This window comes from Phodopus roborovskii, unplaced genomic scaffold, assembly GCF_943737965.1.
Source record: "Phodopus roborovskii unplaced genomic scaffold, PHOROB, whole genome shotgun sequence".
Classification (NCBI taxonomy): domain Eukaryota; kingdom Metazoa; phylum Chordata; class Mammalia; order Rodentia; family Cricetidae; genus Phodopus; species Phodopus roborovskii.
Genome location: NW_026126424.1, coordinates 17,996,303 through 18,017,635, shown reverse-complemented (window position 1 = coordinate 18,017,635; position 21,333 = coordinate 17,996,303). Strand labels below are relative to the sequence as shown.

General features: G+C 39.3%; 1 protein-coding gene and 1 pseudogene across 6 annotated transcripts in view; both read right to left on the bottom strand.

Annotated features, from left to right (window-relative positions):
• Rnpc3 (RNA binding region (RNP1, RRM) containing 3) overlaps positions 1-15,231 on the bottom strand; it is a 31,019-nt gene extending 15,788 nt beyond the window's left edge. For all 6 annotated transcript variants that reach the window (XM_051185636.1, XM_051185637.1, XM_051185639.1 and 3 more), the window contains exons 1-7: positions 14,998-15,231; positions 13,534-13,581; positions 10,141-10,259; positions 6,931-7,014; positions 6,441-6,552; positions 5,559-5,627; positions 3,685-3,827 (exon numbers count right to left, since the gene is read on the bottom strand). In XM_051185636.1, the coding sequence (XP_051041593.1) occupies positions 3,685-3,827; positions 5,559-5,627; positions 6,441-6,552; positions 6,931-7,014; positions 10,141-10,259; positions 13,534-13,581; positions 14,998-15,189 (767 nt within the window). In that variant the 5' untranslated portion in view covers positions 15,190-15,231. The remainder of the gene's footprint in view (positions 1-3,684; positions 3,828-5,558; positions 5,628-6,440; positions 6,553-6,930; positions 7,015-10,140; positions 10,260-13,533; positions 13,582-14,997) is intronic.
• Positions 15,232-15,290: 59 nt separating this feature from the next.
• On the bottom strand, positions 15,291-17,508 carry LOC127223005 (60S ribosomal protein L5-like; annotated as a pseudogene).
• Positions 17,509-21,333: the final 3,825 nt, after the last annotated feature.

Sequence of the window (21,333 nt, the reverse complement as noted above, 5' to 3'; positions counted from 1 at the left end):
GAACTCCTACAGCTGAAAAACACCTTCAGCAAACTAGCAGGATACAAGATAAACTCAATAAAATCAGTAGCCCTACTTTTTTCAGACGACAAAGAGACAGAGAAAGAAATCGGAGAAACATCACCCTTTACAATAGCCATAAGCAACATAAAGTATCTTGGTGTAACGATTACCAAACAAGTAAAAGACCTATATAATAAGAACTTTGTGACTCGAAAGAAAGAAATTAAAGAAGATACCAAAAAATGGAAAGATCTCCCATGCTCTTGGATAGGTAGGATAAACATGGCAATCTTACAAAAACCAATCTACAGATTCAGTGCAATCCCCATTAAAATCCCACCACAATTATTCACTGACCTTGAAAGGATAATAAGCAACTTTACATGGAAAAACAAAAGACCCAGGATAGCCAAAACAACCCTATACAATAAAAGAACTTCAGGAGGCATCACCATTTCTGACTTTAAGCTCTACTACAGAGCTATAGTTCTGAAAACAGCTTGGTATTGGCACAAAAATAGACAGGTAGACCAATGGAATCGAACTGAAAATCCTTATATTAACCCACACACCTATGAACACCTGATCATCGACAAAACAGCTAAAAGAATACAATGGGGCGAGGACAGCATCTTCAATAAATGATGCTGGCACAATTGGAAAAGGGTGTGTAGAAGACTGCAGATAGACCCATGTCTGTCGCCATGCACAAAACTCAAGTACAAATGAATCAAAGACCTCAACATCAATCCAGCCACATTGAACCTCTTAGAAGAGAAAGTAGGAGGTACCCTTGAACAAATTGGTATAGGAGACCACTTCTTGAACATAACTCCAGAGGCACAGACACTGAGAGAAACAATTAATAACTGGGACCTTTTCAGACTTAGAAGCTTCTGTAAGGCAAAGGACACAGTAGACAAGACCAAACGGCAGCCCACAGACTGGGAAGAGATTTTCACTAATCCTATACCCAACAAAGAGCTGATCTCCAAAATATACAAAGAAATCAAGAAACTAGCCAACAAAACACCAAAGAACCCTATTAAAAAATGGGGTACAGAACTGAAGAAAGAATTCTCAATAGAGGAAATCAAAAAGGCTGAAAGACACTTAAGAAAGTGCTCCACATCCTTAGCTATCAGGGAAATGCAAATCAAAACAACTTTGAGATACCATCTTACTCCTGGCAGAATGGCTAAAATTAGAAACACCAATGATGACTCATGTTGGAGAGGATGTGGAGAAAGGGGAACACTCCTCCAATGCTGGTGGGAGTCCAAAGTCATACAGCCATTTCGGAGATCAGTATGGTGGTTCCTCAGGATAATGGGAATTAGTTTACCACAGGACCTGGCAATCCCCCTCTTAGGCATATACCCAAATGATCCACATCCATGCAAAGAAATCTGTTCAACTATGTTCATAGCAGCACTATTTGTAATAGCAAGAACCTGGAAGCAACCTAGATGCCCCTCAACTGAAGAATGGTTAATGAAGATGTGGCACATCTACACAATGGAATACTACTCTGCAGAAAAAAATAATGGTATCTTGAAATTCCCAGGAAAGTAGATGGCACTTGAAGAAACCATCCTGAATGAGGTAACCCAGTCACAAACAGAGGAAGACAGTATGTACTCACTCATATATAGATTTTAGACCTAGAGCAAAGGATCACCAGCCTATAATTCACACCACCAGAGCAACTAGGATACAAGATGTGTTCTAAGAGATTCATATAAAGTCACTCCAGAACTGGGAAGGGACAAGTCCCCCAGAGCACAGAGTAAGTGGGGGGGGGGGCAGCGAATGGAGAGAGAAGTAGAAGAAACGAGGGAGAGGATAGGAAAACACGTGTGACCAAGAAGATTGAGCCCCATTAGGAATAGAAGACAAGAAAGAGAGAGAGAGAGAGAGAGAGAGAGAGAGAGAGAGAGAGAACACATAAAAGAGGGAGCCAATATTGGTTTGAAGATACAACTGATCACAAAGAAAGATCCAGAGAACTACAAGGCTGCTGCCAACTAACAATTTGAGCTTCCATGGAAAGGCTACCATAAATGTCCTTCCTGAAGAGTGAGATCAGCAACTAACTTATCCATGGATCCCTCATCTAATACCTGTTGGAAACAGGAGCAAACACCCATACTTAAACACTGAGTCAAAGTAGAACCCAGATGCAGATGGAGTGGACAAGGGCAGGTGGCAGAAACACATAGAGACAGCTTAACTGAACAAGGAGGAACTAACGGGCCACCAGACTGATAGCTGGGAAGCCAGCATGGGACTGACTCAGGCCCCCCTGAATATGGGTCTCAGCCAGAAGGATTGAGCAGTCTAAGGGACCTCAGACAGTGGAGCCAGAATGTATCCCTGGTGCACAAAAGGACTTTGCGAACACATCCCCCATGGAGGGATAATTGTAATCTAGAGACAGGAGAGAAGCCCTAGTCCCTACTTCACATGACCTGTCAGACCAACATGACCCCAACTGGATGGCATATGGAACTGGGGTGGGGGGATGGGAGGGGAGGGTGGTTAGAGTGCATGTGAGAGGGCAGAGAGGGTAAAAGGGAGGGAAGGAGGGAGGATTGGAGTGAAGGAAAAAGGGAGGGAGGGAGAGAGGGGGAATTGGGATCCACATGTAAAATAATAAAAAAAAAATGCTCTGACTCCAAAATTTAAGTTCAAGGACAAGTTACTGGGGAAAAGGATTTCTATTTTTGTTTCCACAGAAAAGGAAAAGCTGTGGATTCCTTCCAGACTAATGTGGTTTGATCAAGCCAGACCGCCTGACAGAGTACCAGGTGATTCTACATTCAAAACAGCTGGACAAAGCAGCCTTAAGGTGATGGGAGATGTCATTCTGTATATATGTTTCTCATACTGGTTAATAATAAAGCATTGTTGGCCAATAGGAAAGGAAGATAGGAGGGACTAGGTGACAAAGAGGAAATAGGAAGTAGAAAGGAGGGGGTCAGCATGGAGAGCCTGGAGAGAACAGAACTGCCATTCCTTTGCTCTCGGTAAGACCACGTGGAAATACATAGAAATGGGTTAATAATTAAGACAGAGCTAGCCGATAAGAAACTAGCACCTGGCCAATAGCATTGTATCAAATACAGAGTCTCTGTGCATTTTTTGGGGCTGGCGCGGTGGGAAAAGACTGGCGGCGGGTGGAAAAATGTTACTCGTTACATTATGGACTACAGCCAGGATTCCTGCATCTTCTTAGAATCCCCCATGACAGGGCCCCTTACCAGAGGAAGTAGTTTGGAAAGAACGACCCCCAAATTCCCAAACATTGTCTATAAATGTTTGTTTTCATTTAAATGGACTTGGTTATATATATATAGTATATATAGTATATATGAAAAACAAGCAATTAAAAAAAAGAAGAAAAAAAGGTAATTTTGGAGCTACAAAAATTTTAACAAGCAAAATAACAAATATGAAACCATAAATAATGAGGCTCTATTGTATTCTGTAATACTAAATTTGTCAATGTAAAAAATTATTCTTGATCCAAAATTTTTTCCAAAGACCCTATTATCCACTAAGCTTCTGTATACGCTCAAGATCTTGAGGGGATTTGGGATTAAATTGTATGTGACATATAGGAAGAGCATAGCTTTTTCACATTCTTATTTTTAGAAAAAAATATGGCATATCACTTACCTCTGTCGGTCCTCCTCATCACTGCTTTCATACTCTGATTCATTACTAGATAAATCCTCATCCTCATCTGGTAAGGGAGGTTCCTCAGGTGGCTGAGGTGACGTAGGTGGAAGGGGTGCATGCAGTGGCATATAGTCCTCATACTATTAGAAAGAACAAAACAAATACTATAGGAACTAATGATATTTACAGAATAGACAAACTATTTTGCATAAACTATTGATTTCTCATCAAAAGAATCTTATTCCACATCAATACTTGATTCTCTTTCTCTTCTTTGATACATTCAATATACACCAATGGAACATCTGCAATGGCAGACTGCTAGACGGTAACTGTTTTGTTTTCTATATCTCTAGACATCTAAATATAAAAATTTGGAAATACGCCTTTATAGTTCACCATGCAAATTATCTCATGGAATAAGAGACAGAGAGAGAGACTGAGACAGAGACAGAGAGAGAGACTGAGACAGAGAGAGAGAGAGAGAGAGAGAGAGAGAGAACATAAAAGAGGTTGCCATTGTTGGCTTGAAGAGAAAACTGAACCTAGGGAGAGGTCTAGAGACCTACAAGACTGACTCCAACTAACAATTTGAGCAACTGTGGAAAGGCTACCATGAATGCTCTTCCCTTATAGTGAGATCAATGACTAACTTATCCACCATCATGGAGCCTTCATCTAGTACCTGTTGCAGGCAGAGGCTGACACCCATAACTGGACACTGAGTCAAATTAGAATCCAGATGCAGAGATAGAGGACAAGGCCAGGTAGCAGAAACACATAGAGACAGCTGACCTGAACAAGAAGGAGATAATGGGCCCCCCAGACTGATAGCTGGGAATCCAGCATGGGACTGACTCAGATCCCCTGAACATGGGTCTCAGCTAGAAGGACTGAACAGTCTAAGGGACCTCAAACAGTGGAACCACGATGTATTCCTGGTGCACAAAAGGACCTTGCAGACACAGTCCCCCATGGAGGGACGCTCCCTTGACCTAGAGACAGGAGAGAAGTCCTAGTCCCTCCTTCAAATGACTTGACAGATTTACATGACCCCACCTGAATGGCATTGCCCTACATGTGAGGGGGAAGAGAGAGTAAAAGGGAGGGAGGGAGAGGGAACTGGGATCGACATGCAAAATAAAAAAAATAATAATAAAATAAAAAAAAGATCATTACATGTCTACATGTAATCCTCCCTTTGTTTCTGATCACAGTATGTCCTAGTCAGCATGAAGAGACACATAATGAAAACAACTTGTTTCTTATGAATGACTCAAAACATCCCTCCTTACCTATTATTTGAAATGGAATAGCTATGACAAGATAATTTGCTATATTAATAGTATCTAATATTACCTTAATAAATTTCTAAGCAACAAATACACAGTAGTATTACAATAAAAAGTTAGAAAACTAACTTTTTTTCATACAACAGAATAGTAGCCAACTCCAAAGAAAACTTTTATCTGTATGATAAAAGCCAAAATAATTTTGCCTTAATATTACTGATAAATATACAATACCACAGCGAAAAAACCTGAAGAGCTGAAAGCCTACCATGTAAATTATTGAACAACTTTTAGCAAACTTACTTATTCTTTCCAAATAAAGTTAGCTGTTTAATCTGAATTAAAACCACAACAATGAATTTTTAGATAATTCAACTGAACACAATTATATTTTCAGGATAATATACTATTTAGAATCAAAGGAGGGAAACTGGGAGAAATTTTGAAAGTTAATTCTTATCTCTTTTCCATTCTCAGTTCTCAACTTTACTATTAATATATTGACAGTTGTTACAAACTGGTAAAACTTACTACTTAGGAAAAAATGTGTGGTTCCTAAAAATTCTAAAAACTTCTTACCATTGGGGGTCGTGCAGTAATAGGTCCAAATGGTGTGGGCAAATTCATTTTATTCATAAGATGAAGCACCTTAAAGTTTCAAAATATTTAACAGTCACATAGAATTGAAGTCATGGTTAATGTCATGTATTTTATATAATTAAAAAAAAATTTGGAAAAGCATTCTTTTGTTTTGACAGTCTCACTACATAGAGCAGGCTGATCTTGACTCAGAAATCCTCCTGCCTCTGCCCTTTGAGTGCTAGAATTTAAGGTCTGTACTACTACACCCAGCATGTAAAAACACTCTTGATTAATGTAGTAAAAACTAAAGTCACTCTCTGGTCTTCGTAGTTCTTATACCAAGAAAAAACAAGACATGAGTATATCTCAGAAACTTAATCCTCTTACATGAATTGTCATTTCTACAAACACATTGATTTTTAATTCCTATTACTAATATAATGGTCTTGCAATGTAAACAGTTACTGAAAATGTTCTCATATAATTGTCCTTATTTACTGTAAGACTATGAAAGAAAGAAAACAGAAAATGTACACCATCTATATTCTACAATACAGAAGTTCTTAAACCATCTGCTGAACCAGTATCTTTTCTTTAAGGATTTCTGTAAGTCAATGATACATTTAAGTAACAGTTACAACAAATTATATCTTCCAATGTAGCACTCATTAGTATCCATTCATGGTATTTATAAAGTTATTATTTGAGTAGCATGTGACAATTCATTACATTTAAAACTCTACATAGAGTCTGTCTGGGATCAGTAAGTTTCCTATGTTAAAAAAAAAAAATGTTAGAAGAGTCACCATCAGCACAGTATCTAAAGTACCAAGTTATAAACCTCATAACGTAAGCAAAAGTTAAGTTGATTATGCATACCTGTACATAGAATTTGGGCACACTTGCCAAGGCATTTACTATATTTGCAAGGATTGTGCTTGAAGGTGGTGGGTACATATATTTGAGGCATGAATTTAGAGGAAAAGTCAGCCTACGAAACAAAATGAATTAAGGAATAGGCTTATTACATTTTAATAATTCCTTCAGTGACTCAGTTTAGATAATCTATTAACACACAAAACTGCCAAAATGATATTACTCATGTATTTATCTTATTCCTTAATATCCCTATTATTCTAAAGATAATATAAGTATTTCTTATCTTAGTTACTTGTAGACCTGAACACTTTAACAGACTTATTTAAATTCAGTGGAAAAAGACTCATATCTCAAAACTTTTATTCAAGATATTAAGTTATGCATGACATATTAAAAAGCTGACTCTAAAAACTACCTTACTTAAAATATGTTAAGTATAACACACACAACAAACAAAGGCAGAATAATCAACAACAACAAAAACGCAAACCCATGATTTGGTGCAATTCCACTTTCTATTGTTAAAAAGTCAGGTTCTTTCTTCTCTTTATCATCTTCCACATTGTCATCTGACCTAAAACATACAGAAAAATGAATATTATTATCTTTGAAAGTGAGAAATTGTATACAGAAAAGAAAAATTGCTTCAAATACATCATCATGAAATCAATTTCATAAGAAAGAACCTCTAACACAAGCACCACTGAGGAAAAAAAAAACACATAATAAATCTCTAATTAATCCCTACACTAAGATTTCACAGCCAGTTTATGAATATGGTATGGCAATTCCAAATGATCCCTAGAAAACTAAAATTCAATATATTACATAGGTACTGAAAAACTCAAATCTTTTTAATGGTCATCTATACACAAAAATACAGGGCCTTACTTCTTTCACCTTCATCTGTTAAATTTCTGATTCTAGTAAGATTGGGTCTTACTTGATGCTATATAATTCAGCCAAGTTCCTGGATGATGAAGGTAGTTTGGGTATTACACCGAGGTCAACTAGTGTAATGAAACTCTGCAAAGGCTAGGCTTCAAACTAAAATACTGCTGTCGGGTTTTTTTCCCTGTCTTCTTGAAAACAGATTTTTTTTCCTCATACAATATATCCTAATTATAGTTTTCCCTCCTTCTATTCCTCCCAGTTCCTCCCCACTTCCCCTCCCCCTTTGGATCTGCTCCCTTTCTGTCTCTTATTAGAAAAGAACAGGCTTCTAAGAGATAATGAACAAACATGACAGAATATAATAAGCATGAAGGAAAAACTATTATGCAGAAGTTGGACATGGCAGCCCAGTAGGAGGAAAAGAACTCAAGAGCAAAAATGAAAGAGTCAGCGATACCTCCACACCCACTGTTAGGAGTCTCACAAGAACACCAAGCTAACAACCATAACATTATATGCACAGAACCAAACACAAACCCTTGCAGACTCCATGATTGCTACTTGAGTCCTGCTTAATTTATTCTGTGGGCTGTGTCCTCCTTTATGTCCCCCTTGGCTCTTAACAATTTCCCATCTCCTCTTCTGCATGATTTCCTGAGCTCTGAGAGTAGGAATTCGATGAGACTGAGGGCAACTGGGGACTGGAGTAGAAGAATCAGGTTAGAGGAGAGATGAGAGGAGAGTTTATGGACAGATAGTTGGAACTGAGGGAACATTGTGGAGTACTGTGAAACCTAGTGCAGCCAAACTTTCTGGAATGTATGTATTCTAATGAGGACCAGCTAGTAATGAGGGATATGAAGTTTCAACTGTCCATCTCATCACCAAATGAGGCTTCCAGCTGAGGGACTGGGTTACAATCAATTGACTTGTTGGCCAACTGGGTCCTATAGAAATTGGCAAACATCCCGGGCTATCAATAAGACAAAGAGTTGCTCTCCACAAATCCACAGTGGGACCCCCAATGTCAAGGACAACACCCACACAATGAACAATGAGGGGTGAAGTTGAGCTGGAGCCTACATGGAACCTTCACCCCTATATTCTAGTGTCTTTGGTGCAGCGAGGTACTCTGCAGGCTACAGAAAAAGAAACATGGACACCAACCTAGTTACAAATCCTTTGACACAACGATCTGTCCTGCATGCAACATATGCTAGGGCAATGATAGCACAGAAATCATGGGAGTAGCCAAGCATGTGTGATTTTACCTGAGACCTGCTCAGGGGACCCTTACCCTGACACTGCTTGCATAACTGAACTAGAGACTAGCTAACCCAGAGATCTGTTGGTCTTAAAAAACAATTTTAAAAAGCCTTAAAATGTGATAATATCCTGCCATACTAATAGATCAGAGCCTTATCCAGTCATCACCTGAAAGACTTCCTCCAGCAGCCGATAGGAACAGATGCAGAGACCCACACCCAGATATGCAGAGAGAGAGGGTCCAAATGTGCAGATGAGAAGTCAACAAAAAAGCCATGCCAATTCTGTATGCCCTGTTATGTCTAATAGAGTGTTATTCCTATAGGTTGAAATCTGGTATCTATTGATATTTGCAACATGTTACAAATTAGAAAATTCTACTGGTAACCTCATGGAACAGATCACGAAACTGAGACACACTAAAAATATTATATAAAACACCTTCAGGCAACACATACAAGGCAGATATAAATCAAATGAATTCTATGTTAAGACTTGGGATAACACTTCAAAGATAATTAATCATGTACACATAAGTATTCCAAATGAAATACTATTTATCCCAAACATTTTGGGTAGTTAGCCTGTAGCGCACGCACGCACACATACACACACAGAGGACAACAAAGGCAGAATAATAAAAAAAATAACAAAAAATGCAAATCCATGATTTGTTGCAATTCCAATTTTTTTCTATTGTTAAAAAGGCATGCTCTTTCTTCTCTTTATCATTTTAATTAACCTGTAGATGCACTTCTTCCACTAAAAGTAGAACGCCATCCACCCCATCTACCCACTTTAATTTGTGTGGTGATATTTTGCTTATGATCTAACAAATAAAGCTTGCATGAGGATCAGAGTACAGAGCTAGCCACACTAGTTAGCCATAGAGACCAGGCAGTGGTAGCATATGCCTTTAATCTCAGAAGCAGAAGAAGGATCTCTGTGAATTCAAGACCACCCTGGGTTACACATGATTGACTCTGTCTAAACGACAGGCAAACAGATCTCCCACAAAGGTGAACCCAGCACTTGGGATCACAACACGCCCTTTAATCCCAGCACCAGGGAGGTGGAGAGAGGAGAATATGGCTGGGTGGAGAGAGGAATGTAAGGCAGGAGGAAACAAGAGAGAAATGAAGTCAGAGGCAGGCAGCCTGAGCAGCAATCAGTCTGAAGCAGTCTGAGGAACAGGCAGTCTGAAATGCAATGTGAGGAAGTTGTCTGAGGGCAGGATCACCCCTTAAGTCTGAGCATTGGTAGAGTGGCTGGCCACTCTGCTTCTCTGATCACTCAGCTTTCACCCCGGAAGCTAACTCAAGACCAAAAAAAAAAAATTTGTACTACACATTTGTTATCTTTCAGGGTTCAGTCCTCAGCACAACTCAAAACAGAAACACTCCTTTACTTTCAGATTTACTAGAACTACATTTTATCATACTTTCAATTTATTTTGTTAACAATGCAATAACTATAAAAATAATCGAACACACACACAGGCACTTTTCAAAATGGTAGAAAAACATGAACATCTACATACCTTTTCTTTTTCTCTGTATTTGAGGTGGGACATGGGGAATGAATTCGATCTTGCTCTCTGGCAAATTCAACAACTAAAGTATGACCTAGAAGTTTCAGCTGATGGAGTCTTGCCAATGCCTTTAGGTTCAGCAATAAAAAAAAAATATAATAAAAAACCAAATCACCTGTTAAGTCATCTTAATTGAACAAAATTTCTATTTTTTATTATTAATATTATACATATTTCCTTTTCAGGGTATTTTATTATTACTTCTTAAACTACTATAATTTAATAAAATAAAATCTGACTCCAATATTCTGTTAACCGCTTATACCTAAGCTGAATATAGCTACAAAAAACAAACAAACAAACACACAAAATCTTCTGGTCACACACTAAATTCCAACCATAAAAATCTCAAGGTGACCCTTACTGACACCAGACCATTACTTATCACAATCTCGGTATAAATTGTACTAATCTCTAAGAGAAAATTTTGTATGTTTTCCTTCATATGTAACTTCACAGTTACTTCTCTTATTCACTTAGCATAACACCTTCCTTCCTACTTTGAGACAAATGAGGAGACTAAATGAGAACTGTGGACTGTAACTCCCTATCCCTAGCATTTGCATCCTTACAACCCACTATGCATCTGGATCAAAAATTAACTGTCCACCTACTCTAAATCCAGCTGTTAGACTTACTAAATTCCATCCTCTATCATCTTGTCTTTCTTTAGCTACTTTGGACCAAGGGCTCTCAACCTTCCTAATGCTGAGACTCTTTAATATGTTTGCTCATGTTATTCTGGCCCAACCATAAAATTATTTTATTGCTACTTCATAACTATAAATTTGCTACTGTTATGAATTGTAATGTATACCTGATATGTAGACTATCTGATATCTGACTTCAAAGGGGTTGCAACCTATAGACTGAGAACCACTGCTCTGGACATGAGGGGATGTTGCTGACTATTGCTTTACACTGTGTATTGAATCAACAAAGAGCTGAATGGCCAAGAGCTAGGCAAGAAGAGGTTAGGTGAACTTCTGGGGACAGAGAGAACTAGGAGAAGAAAGATGAGTAGCAAGCCAGACAGGGATAAAGCAACATTAGCAGTACAGAGAGATGTGGTAACAAGCCACATAACAGAACATAGATTAAAATTTAATTAATTTAAGAGAGCTAGTAGGACAAGTGTTAGCTAAGACCAAGCTTTCACAATTAATACTAAGTCTCCAGGTCATTATTCAGGACCTGGCAGTACAGAGAACACTTGCTACACTGGGAGTGTTATTTATTTACCTTATGTTTTACATGTTCCTTCAAGTACATGAACTATACTTGCCTTAATAATAATCATATGAAGTCATTCAATCACAGTTGAAAAGATGGATGCAAACAAGTTTAATATTTCTTATCTGATAAGTCTGGCATCTGAATTCAGATTTAGGGGTTCTTTCATGTTTTAAATACTTGCAGTCATAATCAAGCATCATGGGGTAACATATAAGTCTAAACATGGCATTCACTTGTGTTATCCATGATACACTTAGAATGAAGAAATATACACTATTTTTAACGTATGCAGTTTGACTGTGGCCTGTTAGCTGAGATATGGCATAAAACTTTTCACTTGTGACAGCATGTCAAAGGTCAGAACATTCAAGTTTTCCATCATTTAACATTAATGATGATCCATATCTTTAAAGTTACAGTATTCTCCCTTGATGAAGGTTTGGGCTATTTCTATTTTTCCCCTATTTTATGAAAAATAAACATCATTTCTACTTTTTTCCTGTTTTATGAAGGGTATGGGCAGGGGGTGGTTTAATCCCAAAATTTAGAAGGCAGACACATAGGCAGTGGCAAGGTAGGTCTTGGAGTTGGATGCAAGCCTAGCCTGGTCTACACAGGCCAATCAGAATTACACTGTGAGATCCTATTTCTAAAACAGACCCTGATTAGTAAGACTATGCTCATTTTTTAGTATGGCTCATCATAGACTTTCTCCCTAATTTCTTTTTTTGCATCAATATGGCATGTTTTTCAGTTTGGTAGTTCCTTTATTTTCCTTTCTTTTTTTAGAACACATTTTTCTAGGTTGGTTTGTTTTGATTTCATTAATCTTCCATTGGACCATCTCAGTCATTTACATATTTGAAGACACTTTCTCAACCTTGCTCAGCTCAAGGAAATATTTTAAAGTGCTCAGGATTTCCACAGAAGCACTCCAAAGACTACTCAAAATTAACAGCTAACATAAGAATTCATTACATGTCTGTGCAAAGACCCTCATATTCCTTTGACAAATAAGCTAATTGGTGTAAAGATCTTGACCATGAGCTGGAAAGATAGCTCAGCTGGGTCAAGGTACTTGCTGTCAAGACTGATAACCTAAGTTCTAACTGTGAGTCATACACCGTGGAAGGAGAAACCAACTCCTATCCTCTAAACTCCTCATGTGTGGAGTGGCAAATATGCAAATACATAAAAATAAATAAAAATGTAAAAAAAGAGTTAAGATTCCGAACTACTCTTTTGTTCTCAAATCACATACCACTAAGACCTACACTTTATTTCTGCAGAATTGGGATTGCAACTCAAGACCCTATGTATGTTATGTAACACTATACTGAATTACTTCTGTAATCTAAGACCCATAAACAACTTCTCTCCAAAGTATACATGTACGTCTACTTCTCTCCCTTTATTTTCTTATTGCCCTCTTCAGATTCACACTCTTGCCTATGCCTCTAACGTAGCTTCCCATATCGTCTGCCTATCTTCAGTTTTCTCTACATCCAGTCCACTAAGTATCAACCCTACCAGATATTTTTCATGGATCTAACCTTATTTTTAGCCTTCTCAAAAGTATTCTTTTAGGTACTTACTAAGCAAAATTCAATACCTCTCTTTTACGTAAATATAGGCTCAACTTTTCAGTCCTATTTCTAACACTGCCTTTAGCTCCTTCCTGACTATAATATTCCATGTCCAATGTTACTGTTTCCTAAGCCTAAAAGGGCAAATTCTTCTGTTTTCTTCTCAAAATTAAACGACTCATTTGAATCCTCACTCAAACATGATAGCTTTTACAAATTATTCCTTATGTTTTTATCTTTTATTATAAAAGTACCATAAACACTAGAGATATGTATCTAATATCCTTTAGAATTTCTCTAAAAAAGTTATACATAATGTTACCCTTACCTTGCTGAAAAATCTACGACTCTTACATTTCAGTATCTAAGCACTGGACAAGCTCAAACCTCTGCCAAGCCAACTGTAACCTTTTGGAGAAATTCTTGAAACAAATGATTTTGCTTTACTATTACATTCCACTTCTATCCTAAGATGGAATAACAAATCTCTGAAAGTTTTAATATTAATAGAAAGACATACCTTTATTGCTGCCTTTTCATTAGGAAAAGTTGCAAATGCTGTATGTTTCTGAAATAAAATTAAGGTACATATTATTTCAAGTAGGATTTAAGTTTCTCATAAAAAGTAACTGAATAGAATTTAATATATTAGAAAGATTATAGGAAAGGATGGAAATTTTAGACTATTTAAACTGTTTTATTTATTTAGTGTGCAAATTCCAGTCTAGTAATTTGGAATCTTCTTGGGTCAGACTTCTTTGGCTTGAAAGCTCTTCAGCCTTTGAACATAAGTGGATAAAGACAAACACAATATATTTTACAAAGCAAACAGTTCAACAGACCACAACTTTAAAAATATCTACATTTGGGGGCTAGAGAGATAGCTCCATGGTAAAAGTGGGTAGGGTTCTTCCAAGGACCTCAGTTGGGATCCTAATATCTACATCAGGCAACTCCAGCTCTAGGAGATCCACTCTGGCCTGCAAGGTCAACTACACTAAACTACAGCCCCCCCACCCCCCACCCACCCCCCCACACACACGTGCACAATTAAAAGTAAAAGTTAAAACATCTCAACTTTTCAAAACGGATCAATCTTAAAACATTTAAACATATGAAATACCCTCTTTGTCATCACACCCAAAGAGCTTAAATTTGCATTGTGTACATTCCAAGATAAAATGTAAAAGTATTTGTTAACAGTGAAAGCACCCCTAAAGCTGAATGTTCTCTTTCTTCTTTATTTTTGCAATTTGTTTCAACAGTATGAGTCTAGTTTTTAACTAAAATTGGGAGTATTTTTTAAACAACCCTGAAAAGGAGAGAGGAATTATATTATTGGTAAGTTTAAGTTCTTTATTATAAGTCTAAAGCTGTCCAATCTGACCCAAGATGATCTCAGTACACTTAGATTAAGCCAGAGAATATTCTTATTTTCATTTGCTGAAATAGATAACACAATTACGTGTTCCAAGCTGGTCTTCCTTCTAAATCAGCAATTCTCAACTTTGCGTATACAATTACAGTCCCCTGGAACTTTGAAATCATTGGTATCTGGCTCCATCACAGACTACTGTCTTGCACAAACTTAAAAAAAAAAAAAATCAAACATTCCCGCAAAGGAAAGGAAACAAAACAAAACAAAACTGAGCGTTCCACAAGGGCTTTCAACTCAACATACCGTTCCCTGAAAGATTACTTGGGGCAAGTTTTATGACTGTCAAAGACACACTTCTACTTCTGTGAAACGATTGGTTTAAAAAAAAAAAAAATCCTTTTTCACACGCCTGCAACAATCTAACAGAGACCTGCCCATCTCCAGCGACTGTTGCATTCCCGGGGAGGGTGCACAGAAGGCGGCTTGGCGCAAGGCGGTGATCACCGCCCAGCTAGGCACGCCGCGCACGCGCAGAGCGCCGGCCCCGGTGCCCGCCCAGGCTGGCCGGTGTCTCCCCCTCCTCCCCGCGCGAGTGTGCGCGCTTACCAGGCGCCCCTTATCTGACAGGACGCGCACCGACTGCGCCCCGAAGTATTTCAGCAAGTCCTCCTTCTCCTCGGCCGTCAGCTCGGCCGGCAGGTGCCTGACGAGGAGGGTGCGGTCTCCCCGGGGCGGGGAGAGCGAAGCGGAGCCTGGACCTCCCCGCGGCAGCGGCAGCGGCGGCTCGGGCACCGCCATCTTCCGCGCAGAAGCAGCCGGGGGCGGACGGACGGCAGCCCGAGCTCCCGTGCAAACTCCGGCGCCCACCGAGGCTCGGGGAAGTGACTTTCCGCCTCGCGCTAAGGATTCTGGAACCCGGGAAGCAACGCGAGACTTGGTCTCCGCGCGAGAATGGTCAGCCGCCGCTCTCCGCTTCCCTGCGAAGGTGGCAGCGCGAGCAGTGAGAGCGCAGGTTTGAGGTCAAGGCGGCGTTGTGGTATAACCAGGGCGAGAGAGACGCCGGTGTTGGAGGCCGGCAGTCTGATGGAAGAAGCCGAACCTCGTCAGTCACATGAAGGGAAACGAGGCTGTCGCTCTCGGGGGAAGTTAATCCAGGTTTTCAGGAGTGCTTCTGGCTGGCTGAGGGGAACCCTCTGGAAATGCAATGTGTGTTCCAGAATTTGGGAGTGAGTGGTGAAACACAGACGTAGCCCCGTCCTAAGAATGAGCCGTGTCAGCAGGAGAACACACCGTCATCAGTAGGCATGCATATACACTCTGGAAGCCATGAGTCCTGGCCATGGTTTATTAGACAGCGCGGGTGACCTCCAGGAAGAAAATATTAGAATATGTGTAAGAGCTTGTCTAGCTAGCTCAGGACGGAGAGTACCGACATCGATTAAGTCACATTGCTAGTCGATAGGTAACACCTGATCCCTTGCACCAAATTTGGGGTCTACACCCTTGTAATTGATCCCACGCAAGGATCAGAAATAATATCCCTCGCAGATTGATCCAAACTGTGCATGTGTAGCGTCTTTTACTTCTCTCTTAATTTGCTTGATGGTCGTGAGCCAATTAGTAAACAAAGTTACTCTTAGAGAACGCATTGGTTCGTGAGAAAAGCTGCAATAATATTGACAGGCCATGTGCACCATAGTGTAGTAGTTTGTTAGGAACCTTGATCATATGACTAGAAACCGACAGATTTTTCTAAGAAGTGTGTGGGGAAGGAATGATTAAATTTCAGGTTTGAAATTTTCTCTTTGATATCACTGTGGGAAATAAGGCAGAGGCTTGGCATGGTGACACTGCCCGTTAATCCCAGCAGGGAGACAGAGGCAGGTGAATCTCTGATTTTGAGGCCAGCCTGGTCTACACAGGGAATTCTAGGAAGCACAGAGCTATATAAAGAGACTCTGTCTCAAAATAATAAATGAAGGAAGAGAATGTAAGAAAGAAAGTGAAAATACTAGTAAGAGAAGAAAGCTGGTTCCATTTCCCAAGAAATTTTTGGTTCCCAAATATCAGACTGGAAAACATTTGATATTGCCTCCCCACCAATCCAATATTTATGGGGCAAGTTTCAGTCATAAACTCTTAGCCGTGTACAACTTAATATTTATTTTATTTATTTGCTGCTTGGTCGTTAAGTTTATTGTCTTTATGAAAAAAAAAAAAAACCTTCATAGAAAATTGCTTTAGCTCTCAGCAGCCCATCCCTGAGCTTGCCCTCTTTTGAGTATCTCAGTCTTCTATCTTCTGGGCTAGGCCATGTGGTTCAACCTCTTTCTCATTTCTCTCTCGGCCTTTTCATAAACTTGATTCTCTCAGGTAGCAGCATTAGCGTTCTTATGCATCTCCTCCATCATGTCGGGAGTTATGATGCCCTTTCTGTACTGAGAGACCTGTTTCTTATAAGCATCTTCATCTTCCTGCATTAGGTACCACCTGTATCCTGTAAGCTTCGGAATCAAACTGTGCTTTTGGTGTCCGTCTGCATTGAACTTGCTTTCAGGAGCCATAACTTTGGGAGATAGACAAGCCTCCATCCACAACTCCCTTCCGGGCCCGAAAAACTTTATTGTCAGTTGTAGTTCAGGCAAGACCTGCATCCAAATAGCAAGTGAAGATACCAGGCTGATCGTCAATGTTTTCCACATTGCATTCATCTCAATTTGGCCCTTCATATATCTTTTCCATGCCAAACCTATTGAGAAACCTTTGGGTCTGCCTCAAGCCAGTACAATAGGCTGCAGCCAGCATAATATGTCAAGCCAACTTTAACACCATATTTTGGCAGTTCATGTACATATGCTTGCTGCACAGACTATCATACTGCCTTTTACAGGCATACTCAATCTGGCAGGTGACATCTCTGTAAGTTATGTAAACTATCATCCTGTATGTGGATAAGTTGTGCTTTTTTTTTTTTTTTTTTTTTTTTTTTTTGTCCTGGGTCACCAGTCATTTCTGAGAATAGTACTCAGTTTAACCCTCTCACCACCTTCTGAATCTTACTTGGTATCTCTTAAAGTTGGCCTTATTTTTGACAACTTTCATAAATACCATCTTGAGGAAGAGAAACTCATGATCTCCACTCCACAGAGACCTGCAGGCCTCATGGTAGAGGGAGGAGGGGGAAGACTGGAGTCTCCTCCACTCATCTTAATATTTTTTTAAACTAGTTAAAATGTACATGTGCTTTTTAATCTAGAAGTTTTTTTTTTTTTTTTTTTTTTCAATCTAACAGGGAAAAATGACTTCTGTGTTTAAGTAGCTGGAGTGTTTGTTTTGGCCTAGCCTATGCAAACATTGGAGCAAGAACTATCTTGCACCCCTCTCCTCAAAAGATTTCTGTTTTATAATGATCTATTTCTTGCCCTACCACTTACCTTACATATTCTTTTTTTTTTTTTATTTCTGTTTTCATTTTTAAACAATGTACTGCTAGGAAAATAGTTCAGTCCATAAAGTACTTATTTTGTAAGCAGATGTGTTAAGAGTAAGGTTTTTCCCTGCCTGTCTGGTCCCACTGCCAAGCCAGCCCAAAATAACACACAGAGACATTATATTAGATAAAAAGCTGTTGGCCAGGTACTAATTTCTTATCAGCTAGCTCTGTCTTAATTATTAACCCATTTCTATTAATCTATTTCCACATGGTCTTATCTTACCAGAGAGAGGGGTTTGTGTTCTTCTCTCCCCATCCTCCATCTTGGATCTCCTCTCTCCTCCTTGTCTCCTAGTGTCGCCTATCTTGCTTTCCTATTGGCCAATAGTGCTTTATTCATTAACCAATAAGAGAAACATATTTACAGAATGACATCTCCCATCACAGATAGACCTGAGTTTGAACACAGAATCTACATTGTAAAAGCTGTGTTTTCTAATTTTGTTATAATCTTAAAACAAAAAGCTGAGCATAGTGATTTGCTCTAGTAATCTTGGTTCTGCAGAGGACAAGACCTAGAGATCCATAGAGCTTGTTGGCTAGTGTATTGAGGTTCTAAAATAATGGAACTTATAGAATGAACCCTTCTATATAAATATAGAAAGAGGATGTATTCGAATGACTTACAGGCTCTGGTCCAGCTAATCCAACAATGGCTGTCTATGAGTGGAAAGTCCAAGTATCCATTACTTACTTAGTTAATGAGATGAACATCTCAATTTGTCTTCTGTATACACTGGAATCCCAAAGGAATAGGCTCTAATGCCAGCAAAGAAATGAACTTAGTATCTAGGTGAGAGCAAGCAAGCAATGAGCAAAAACTTCTTTCTTTTGTGTTTATATAGACTTCCAACAGAAGGTATGGCCCAGATTAGATCTGGATTAAAGATGTGTTCTCCTGCCTTACGATCTGGATTAAAAGTGTATCCTTTCTACCTCGAAGATCCAGAAGTAGAACTGTCCACTTAAAATTAATCGAAAACCCCTCACAGATGTGTTTTCTATTTTTGTGTCTTATTTAATTCCACATGTAGTCAAATTGACTACTAACAGCCACTACAGCACATCCTTTGTCAACTTCACACATACTCCTATCTCATTTCATGATTAATTACCAAATGAAAACAATAACCAGGTCATAACAACACCTATACACAATATTATTTTCCCATGTACAATCACAAATGCATTATGTATTTATTCAGGTCAAAATTACATGTAACATGATATAAATACCTTATTCAACCACAAATACATTGTAAATATAGAGTAGGTAGCAATGTCCCTTGAGGAACATTCTTTTACTATCTCAAACTTAAGTATGATATAACCATTGATAGTCTCTTAATTGATATTATATCACATGATAAATTGAGGAAAGAGAATGCAAATAACTTTACAATTACATTCTCAGCAAAAACTCATGTCAATTTTAATTCTTATCTCTGCAACTGTTTATATGGCCTTAGCTGGTATATATAACTACCCTCCTCTGCTACACATTATGTATTCCCTTCACCCTTGGTAAGCACCTCAAAAGGCCTTGTCGCTTTTCATGGAGGAGTTACCCATGCCTTAATTCCTGAAGCCTCTGTGCCCTTTATTGGTGAGCCTGTGTTAGGCTATTGTAGTTTCTCATTTACTTTAATCACAGGTCATAGTAGCACCAAGAGAAGCCCTAAAGGATCTCTTGCACTCCATACATAAATTTTCTTAACTCCGTTGTGTAGAAGTAACCCCATTTCACCATGGTATTTGGATCATTCATCCCTCCTACCACTGTTTGTTAATCTTTTCTTGGTCTATTGGCTTAAGAGCATCAGAAGCCCAGAGTGTTCAGGGGGACATCTGAGCTTCCAGTTCAATGGAATATTTGTTGTGGCTCCTGGCAGAAACACTCCCCATTGAGGAACTAACAGTTCTAGGCCAGCAGAACATATGGATTTGGGAAAAGGAAGCAAAGACCTTTTCTAGTAAGTCACTGGGGGTGATAGAGAAACTATTTCCCTTTGTACCTCTTGGTTCTTTGACCTGTGGGTTCTGGATATGGAAGAAACGGTGCCATATATTGGATACTGGTGCAAAGAATATACTGCCTTCTCAAGAACTCTGACCCAGCCCTTCACATTGCTGCTGCCTTCAACTGTGTCTTCAAAAAGCCATTTCTTCCATCAGGCCAGCTGCTTTACAATGGTGGGTAACATGATAAGACCAGTGAATCCCATGTTTGTAAGCCCATTGCCACACCTCTCTGGCTGTTCAGTGGGTTTCTTAGAAGCAATAGTGTATGGAATACCATAATGGTGAATAAAGAATTCTATAAAGTCCATGAATGGTGATTTTAGCAGGATCAATCCCTGTAGGAAAGACAAATTCATAACCAGAAATAAATACCTACTTCAATAAGGACAAAGCATTGCTCTTTTCATGGAGGTAGTAATCCAATGTAGTCAGCCTGCCACAAGGTTTCTGGCTAGTCACCTGGAAAATGGTGCCATGTCTGGGGTTCATTGCTGGTCTCTGCTGTTGGCAGATGTGGCACTCAGCAGCAGCTGGAACCAGTCAGCCTTAGTGAATGGAGGCCCATGTTGCCAAGCCTATGCATAATCCCCAACTCTGCCAACATAGCCACTTTGTTCGTGGATTCATTGGACAATGACAGGATGGTGGGGAAAGAGCCTTGACTATCCACAGAATAGGACATCCTGGACATCCTATTTACTTGATTATTGAAATCCTCCTCAGCTGAAGTCACCTTTACATGAGTATTTACATGGAACACAAATATCTTCACATCCTTCACCAATACTTTTACCCAGGATGTCATTCTAAGTGGTGCCTGTATAATGTGCAGAACCATCAGGAAACCATTCCTTGGTCTTCAGCTGATTATAGGGCACACCCAATGAGGCTATATATACATGCTTGATAGCTAACTATGTTGTAACTGTCTTAGGGCTTCTATGGCTGTGAAGAGACACCACAGCCATCAGAACTCTTCTAAAGGAAAACATTTAATTGAGATGCTGTCAGTCCATTATCATCATGGCAGGAATCATGGCAATGTGCAGGCAGACATGGTGCTGGAGAAGTAGCTCAGAGTCCAACATCTTGCAGGCAACAGGAAGTCAACAGTGACAGTGGGCAGTATCCTATGCACAGAAAACTTCAAAGCCCACCCCACAATGACACACTTCCTCCAATAAGGCCCTAACCACTCTAACAAAGCCACATCTCCTAATGGTGTCACTTCCTATGAAATTATAACAGCCAATTATATTCAAACTACCACAATAAAGTGGAGACTAGGCAGTCGAACAACTTTTTCATGTAACTTGCTGTGCCTTTGGGTCCTGCTTGGGCCTGATCATGCATATAATATGCATAGCACTTTCATTGCATAATAAATTGCTACTAGGCTTCTTCTAACTTATGCCTTGGTGGGTGAG